The following is an 8,663-nucleotide window of genomic DNA, read 5'->3' on the forward strand; positions in this document are numbered from 1 at the left end:
GGTGAAGCAAAGGTGTTGCCAGTTTTGCAACTTTATGATATTTAGAAACTTTTCCACTTCAAGATGCTAATCTGTGCTAACCCTGTAGCTCTTCGGACTTTTTCCATAACGGCTTGTTCACACATTTTCCGTAAGAAGGTCAACAACAGGAGACTTTCTTGGTTGCCATCTGCTGGTGTGGATGTGCAATGACACTTTATTGTAGTACGGCGGAAAAAAAAAAAAACATGTTCCCCAGGCTCACACGCACCCCCTCAACATCGCACCGATTTTGTAGAAGTGCCCCGACAGCACATCTGCTTTAAATCCAACGGAACCAGGCAGACCTTTCTCGTATCTTACCGAGATTTTGCAAGTGACCAGAATATAAAACAGAACCGGAATATGAGCAGGCGTCACTCACGAGTCCCTTAGCATCGGCGCAACAGAGACCGACAGACAGACGTGGTGCTACATTCATAGGAAGTGAAGTCATTATGGAGATGAGGAATGAGTGTGGGGGCTGAAGAGAAGCGATCCAGATTCTCCTTGCTGGACCGAATGGTGGAATTTAGCATTTTAATCTGGAGCACCGTGGGTAGTTTGGCAGCGCTCCATAAAGCTAAAAGTGATTTATAAAGGTGGTCAAAGGCTAACGGTGGATGCACAGCAAGGTGCGCGGAGTATAGCCTTATTGAAAGCGTTGAGCCACATGTAGGAGCCGTACACACACACACACACACGCACACACCAGCGGGCGACACAGTGAGGGGAAAAAATGAATGTGTGGAAGGAGGAACCGATGCAGATGCTTCCATTTGAGGTCAGCGACTGTTTTTTCACTCACCGCACATTTGAGATGAATTGAAACGTACTGAGAGGCTTTTGGAATCGTCGTGTACTGCGACGTGATTAAAAACAGGCCTCCAGGGACTTGTGGGGACCTCTGAGGGAGTCGATGAAAAATAAGTAGACACACACACGGACCACAAAATATTACACCTGCGCAAGATTCAGGGCAGGAGTTGTGTTTCAAAATGAGACGTTTAGTTGCGATTGGCTGCCGGAGTTGTCTTCCGTTCACCATGAAAATGTACTTTTAGCGTATGCAACGTTTATCGAACAAGCAACCTTTTGTTAGAAGAGTTCCAGTGGAGAAAACGGTCAAAGGTGGGGTTTTTTTCCAGATCCCATACTGTGCCCCCACATGGTACAAACCAAAAAAGAAAAAAAAAAAAGGTGTATTTTCTGAACTATAGAGCGCCCCTAGTGGTGAAAGAAAAATCAACAGGAGCATTGTTCAAAATCTAGGAAAAAAGTAGCGGCTTCTGGTCCGTAAAATACGGTAGGTTAGATTACATATTTGATTGTTGGCGTGTTAGGTGACATATTTGATTAAAAGTCATTCGGTTTTCGGGCATGGATTCCAAAAGGCACTTAACTCATTTAATCCCAGCCATTTTCACGAGAGGAAACACCTCAATCACAGCGGTTTTCTTTTCGGGATTTTGACTGATTTTGCAAGACCTTCAAAATTTTGTGCTCTAAAGATATAAAAACATGGAGCTATGACGTAAAAAAAAAAGGCTAAGACGGATGAATACGTCTTCGGGAGGCGAGGAATACAATTTTGAAAATGTCTTATGGATTGAATGAGTTAAAACCGAGACGATCATAAAACATCGGCACCGTGCATGTAACGTGCACAAACATAATCAGTATTTTAATGATTCACCTTTCTGTTTTTTATGATCCACTTGGTCTGGTCCTGACTCTGTCCTGTTCTCAGGTCACTTCCTTGGGAACCGCAGCGTGCTGGACATCCTCCGACAAGACGGCTACGTGATCGATCACGTGACGCCTGATGACCAGCAGCCTGCGACAACGTGAGTATGCAGTAAACCGAGGGAGAAAAAAAAAAATGTCCAGTTTGGTTCTGCAGAAAGGCTTAGCGACGGTAATTGAGCCTTTGATACTTAATCAAGTCGCTCCCATCCCTTCCTTTCCCTTCCCTCGGTCGGGGGTGGCGTGCTGCCAGCCTTGCTTGGCTGTGCGCAGCAGCCACTGGTACTTTGATCCAAACAAACGCGTGCACACACGTGTATACATGTGAACACGGCAGAGTTGTGCCAAGAAGCAAGGGAGAGTCCCGGTGCTTGTTCCGTGTGTGTGCGTGTGTGTGTGTGTGTGTGTGTGTTTTCACGATGAGGAGGCATGACTGTTTACAGTTATTCTGCGGTTGAAACGCTTAATCAACAAGTTATGTTTTTAGAGGAGACAATCAAAATCCTCCCCCCTCCACTCCCAAAAAATAAAAAATAAAAAGTGACGACCAAAACACCACTTCTCCCATTTAACCCTTAAGCGTCGCTATTTTGAGGGTGCTGTTCCATCTCGTTAAAATTAGCCACTGCGGCACCAACGTCAGCTTAATTTTTTTTAAAATTTGGCTATGTGTCCGCTTGTGCGGCACCTGCGTATGACGTTGAAATTTTCGAGTAAATATCTGTTACAAACGTCACAAATTTTTTTTTAGAAAAATATGATAAATCACAATTAATCATTGAAATTTTTGGTGATTTATTACTCAAAAAATTAAATCACTTAGCAGCATTAATATATATAGATATATAATTTATTTTTTTTCACACACACATCAAGTTGTGCTGTTCCAAACTCCACTTCAAATTCCAAGCATAAACAGAACTCCTTCCTTCCCATGTGTACGGATTTGGGCTGTTGACTGCGGTCACGCTCGCACAACCGCACAGCCCGCCAGCGTGCGCACAATGCAAGGTGGGCATGGCGAGGAAACGGGACACGGCGCAAAGACGGCCGCGGGAGAGGTGTTTACGAGCGTTGTTCTCCCCGATGCCGACGGATGCTGTGACTGACAAGCCCGGCAGAGCAGCGCTGGCTTACGGGCTTGCAAGGAAGCCAGACCACAAACCTGGAGCTATCATCACCCTGACCAAGCCATCAAAAATGTTGCATGGAGGCTTTTTAGAGGCCGTAAAAGCAGGAAAAACAGCTTGTTGAATGCATTATAACTTTATGAATGAGTGAGAAGGGCTGCGGGAAATCCCAATATGAGCATCACGTAAGCTTGAGTGGCTTTTCAGACACAGCACGAGTAGACACGGCAGCGAATTATTTTGCACTTGTTACCGCATTTTCTTGACCTTGTCGGTCTGCTATTAAATCAATCGATGATTGGGTGTTTTGAGGAGCTGCACGTGCAAACCGTATTGACGGATGGAAACAAGAGGAGAGAAAATAGGAGTAATGGCTGGAAGAGCAACGAGCATGGCAGATTATTTAAGTCTGGGTGGTCCGCTTTGAGCCGGGTTCAGTTCGGATGCGAAAATAAGAGCCAAATGACTTACAACTTCCTGCAATTCGGAAGAACCGTTACGAGTTTGAACACCACCTGTTCCAGGCTGCTGGTCGTTTGCTGACAATGTTAGCGATCGCAAATAATGGAAATAATTACGTTTAATAAACAAATTGTCGCCATCTTAAAGGTCTGTCTCTGTCTCTGTCTCTCTCTCTCTCTCACTCACTCACTCACTCTCTCTCTCTCTCACTCTCTCTCTCTCAGGACTGGCTGACTCCAAAGTAAAGTGCATGACAGAAATACAGCTCATATTTGAGTTAGGCATGTTTAACTGTTTTAAAGTGTTTTTGTGCAAGAAAAGACTTCAAATTTGACAGCTTCTTAAGGTTAAAAATGATGGACTACTTGTTTTTCTTTCAGCAATTCTGTGAAAATGAATTCCGGTCTGTAAACAGCCAGAGAATGGAACATTTCAAATACTTTTTCCATGGTATAATTATCTACTGTTGTGAGTAGAATTTTGAGGGCAAAACAACTATTTTATCCATATAGTAACCCAGTAAATCCCTGTCCACCGCAGGTCCAGGATTTTGGGTGACATACCAGTGTTGGCCATGAGATGGCGCTATAAAAACATGCCCATCGAGTATTTCAATACGGATCTCACTTTCGGATGTGCTTCTACTTCCACAGTAAACCAGACAGCGAGCCGACCGGCGGCAAAAGCGTGGCTCCTCCCACCAGTTCAGGCAAGACGGAGCTGGACGAGCCCAGTAGCATGCCCGGCATCGGCGAGGAGGAGGAGGAGGAACTGCCTCACATCCTGCAGCCGGACAGTCTGAGCCAACTGGAGGAATTCGGGCGGCACAAGCGCCCTCGAAAAGCTCACCGCGGCCATGGGAGGCCCCGCCTCTTCAGTGACCTCTGGGTTCGCTTCGGGGATGGGTGAGTTTTGGAATACTGTAATCGTTCGTTTCCAAAAATTGTGATGTGGGAGTTTATCCACTTTCGCATGACGGGTTTTATTTATTTATTTTTTTAAACTATTAACAAAAAAAACAAAAAAGTAGGATCATACATTGACAAACAGAACTTAACTGCTCTTCCACAAGAAAGCAGAAAGTAACCTTTCCTTTTAACCGGGGCTTTGGCGCCATCTAGTGGCATCTAAGGACATTACAGACAGAGCCAAAAATAGCTGAAAATACAAACAACTGATTCATTTGTGAAAAGCAACCCTCAAATTGCATTGAGCCCACTCGACAGTAAACCTAACCCTTTGCATTCCCTGTCGCGCAGCACCGCCCCGCCCCCTAACGTGAGGATCATCAACGGTTACGTAACAGTGGAGCCCCCGCTGACCCACCCGGAAGACCTCGTCACAGGTCCGCCCTCCTCCACGCCGCTCGCCCCCACATCAGCGCAGCCTCCTTCGCGCATCCACAACACACCGTCAATGACGTGCGCTTTCGCCTGGCTGCTGTCATACGCGCTGCTCATCTCCTGACCGCCGAGACGATGGCTTCGAGGGGTGGAATTTGCCATCCAAACAAACACGACCGCATTGCGCACACCAGACAGGCGGGAATGTTTTGAGGGATGCTGCCAAGCCCTTCAAAAAGCTGCCAGGCTTTCACATGTGGGTCCCGCAGTGTGTGGACGACAACAGTCCAAAAGGCCTTCACACCACAGGGAAGAAACTCAACGGCGAATTCGTCTATTTCAGAGTTGGTGCGGTCGCATGTTGTGACCATCATGTCAGCGGATCTCAAACTGGGGTCCATAAGCCACAGTTCGGTGGGCCGCCGAATCATTTCAAATAAATTCAGTTTTATCATTTAAAAGAGTGCCTATGAGGGACAGGCGCCAATATAACTTGAAGAAGTTACTCCTCCGTATTTAAGCTTTTGGGCCAATTAAACGTTCTGGTATAATTTTCACGTATTAAAAGATAAATATTCAACTTCCTTCCCTTCTCCAACTTTAATTTTTATGTAATATTACAACTTTATCTTGGAACCATACAGCTTAATTCTTGCAAGATGAAACAAATTTTATCCCGGAAAACATGAATTCATCTTGACATGATGTCTTTTTTTTTTTTCCTCTCGAAAATTGTCATCTTTGGATTTTTATGACATTTAGGAGTGCATGCGGTAGTTATGATTAATTGGCATTCAGATTAGATATCTCCCTTGTAAAAGATCCCTGGAAACGAAAGGTTTGAGAAAATTGCTCAATAGTCATCTTGGCTAACGAGAATAGATCCTCATAACTTTACGGAGATAATATGCTCAAACCGTGCTGTGGTGGAGGAGCACTCGGACTTTAAAGTGTAAATTGTGCATTTTGTCCATAAATAAATATTGTATATTTATTATTGCTGAAAGATAAAGAGTATATTTTCTTGCTTTTTAAAAATACATAGGAAATAAAGCATCTTTGAAAGCTGATCATGTGACCTGAGTTTTTATTTTCTTTCTAATGTTGTTTGGAGGGCAGTTGAATTTGTTTGTCTATTTTGGGTGCCTAAATTACTACATATTGGCACATATGTAAACAGCAGATTTGTAGCGTTGATGTATTCCCCAAGTGACTATTTAATTTGAATAAAGTGAATCCTTCCGACATTCTATGGGCATTTTGTGTCATTCAGTTTTATTAAGCCTTTTGGATGTGATGGGAAAAAATATTTTAAAACATTTATCTTTGTGTTTTTTTTTTTGTTTGTTTTTTTACAATTGCAGCCTTTGTGAAAGCACCATACAAATAAAGTTGAATTAACTTTTCAAATGACATTTTTGACTGTGCAAACTTTCAATTTTATATGTGCCCGCTAGATGGCGCTGCTTTCTCCCAGTCAAGCCTTGCGGCCAATTTCACACCTTTTTACAAAATTCTGCCGTGCCACTGCCTGCGTTTTGTGCCGTGACTGAGTCACAAGAATTGATTTTGATTCAAGTTATTCTTAAAAATCAATAATCAAATAAATAGTGAAAAAAGTTATTTATAATTCCGAATTTTTTTTTATAAACCACTACAAACTATTCGACAAAATACTAATGATGCATCCCCGCCATTCATGAAAACTTCTCAGACATTGACAATTAAAAGTGAGCATCATCAGCTTTTTGTATGAGCTCAGACTGCCATCTGCTGGCTACAATGAGACAAAAATTCAAATAGTAAATTGCTGTTTGGATTGGAAACAGAACAAAGAAGAGCAAACTGATGTCATCAGTTCCTACAATCAAGCGCCTAAAAACAACAACAACAACAATGTATTCAAAACTATTTCGAGCATTAAGTTTCTCTGACATTGAGCCGTAATTCTGAGCAGGTTTAAAGGCTGGACTTAGTATTTCCAACAGGGGGCGCCATTGTCACGCGATAATTTCAGCAACTTTTTTTTGCAGCCAGCAAGTCAAATGAAATGTGATGTCGATTTACGATGCACGATTGTTTCAAGGTTCCGAACAGTTATTGGCGCAGCTTCTCGAAAATACTTTTATACTCTCAAATTATTATTATTATTAGCAGCATTTGTTTTCTAATTGTAGCCACCACCTGTTTTCTATTCATATTTACTGTACCGTATAATTGCAACTTTAATACTGCGCGTGCGACGGTTAGTTCTTCGTCACACTTATTCCTGCAAACTGTTGGTAATGCACCATTTTCAAAACGTTTATATTATTTCTGTTTGGTTGTTTATTATTGCGCCCCAGAGTGTGAATAAAATATATGATTGGCAGATAGATGTGCATTAACATTTTTAGAATACGTTGTTAATATTTCGCTGAGTTTGAGATGCAGGTTTAACTAATTTTTAATTTCGTGGTTGCCAACCAGGCGCCCCGTCGATGAAAGTTGCAGCAATCTTTCAGTTTAGCTCAGTTTTAATCGGAGCTGCTGAGTAACGTATTTATTATTGTGGTTATAATCCGTCAAATATTACACTCCCTCTTGTGTGAATAAATATCACTGAAATATTAGTAACAGTAATATAAATATATTATGCAACTGTAATCACAATTCATGGCATTATCGTCTCTTTAGTTGATGGAGCTCATAAAATTGTGCGTGCTGTTAGGAAACATAAATGTTAGTTGACTTTGTGTTCGCCTGTGTGTATGAGTTTAAAATGAGGGAAAATGATTAGCCTTACTGTGGTCATTTCAAACGAATTGATGAAAGTGTTTGATTCTAGGTCAATTACGAAATCTGCCTAGCAACAAGGCCGTCTCGGCATTCAAATGCAGATGGTCAAGAAATGGTTGATTGCATTATGTCGTTTTTGCGACAACTGATGTCAGGAATAAATAACCAGTATACATATAATGATAAAGCTAAAGCTGCTATTTTTAAAGCAAAAAAAACATGATTGTAATGCACATTTTCAAATGCACGGCTTTAGCGCATAAGACAGAATACACTGCATGGTCAACATGCAAGATGGCTTTATGTGTCATGAAACTATTATCTAGGCTGATTTGAAAAATGTTTACTTTTTTTCTACCACAAAACGTTTTTTTTTTTTTAGATTTTTTTTTTTACCTCTGAGCAATATGGATTTTATCCTGTGTTGTATTTTAGAGCTACGGCATTTCAGAAAATAAACCTAAACCCTTAGTTTGTAAATATTACAACATATATTGCATATCATTCATAATATATTATGAAAACTGAATATGCTACAGAAAAGATGAGGGTAGATTTTTAACCAGAGCAAAAAAAAAATCAAAAAATCAATCTACAACATCTGGTAAAAAAAAACAAAAATTGGAGTAAAAATCTGTTGACCAGTGATATAAAATTATTTCTTGGTTATAATCTGAAATTAAAAATATATCGGTTAATTTTTGACTTGTTAAATTTAAATGCACAAAAAAAGGTCACTTTGAAGTTCCTCATTCCTGTTCCAAAATGTGAAAAGATGATGAAATACAAAGAACCAACCAAAGCACTTTGAGACAACAAGGTGGCAGTGGTGTAATAAATTTGCTAAGCACTTGAAATTGAAAGGCAAGGGCTCTTCCTGACTGCTTCTAGAAAGCCGAAACCTGGTGAAACTGCTTCTTGCTTTTGGAATGGCAAGACAATCCAGGTCAGTTAATAATAATATAGCAGAAACTTGTGAAATAATGTTGAAAATAAGAATAAAAAAAGGTGGATAACGCATCTCCTTATTAGCAGCCTCAAATGGTTCTTGTTAATTTAATGGTGAGAATAAGCAGAGGAAGGAAAAAAAAATAATTGAATTAATCTGCACCTTGAGCAACGTAGGAAGAGGAAAGCTGATCCCCCCCCCAGCCCCGAACAAACAACGTTTCCGCCCCTTAAGCCG

The 8,663-nt window shown here is 41.2% G+C and overlaps 1 protein-coding gene across 1 annotated transcript in view; it reads left to right on the plus strand.

Moving 5' to 3' along the window:
- The window catches only part of trabd2b (TraB domain containing 2B), a 48,586-nt gene extending 42,817 nt beyond the window's left edge, over positions 1 to 5,769 (plus strand). The window contains exons 5-7 of the mRNA XM_088313188.1: positions 1,769 to 1,865; positions 4,010 to 4,261; positions 4,616 to 5,769. Coding sequence (XP_088169314.1) covers positions 1,769 to 1,865; positions 4,010 to 4,261; positions 4,616 to 4,823 — 557 coding nt within the window. The 3' untranslated portion in view covers positions 4,824 to 5,769. The remainder of the gene's footprint in view (positions 1 to 1,768; positions 1,866 to 4,009; positions 4,262 to 4,615) is intronic.
- The last annotated feature ends 2,894 nt before the right edge of the window (positions 5,770 to 8,663 follow it).

The sequence above is a fragment of the Idiotropiscis lumnitzeri genome, chromosome 13 (genome assembly GCF_059441095.1).
Source record: "Idiotropiscis lumnitzeri isolate Australia: NSW breed Sydney's pygmy pipehorse chromosome 13, RoL_Ilum_1.0, whole genome shotgun sequence".
NCBI lineage: Eukaryota > Metazoa > Chordata > Actinopteri > Syngnathiformes > Syngnathidae > Idiotropiscis > Idiotropiscis lumnitzeri.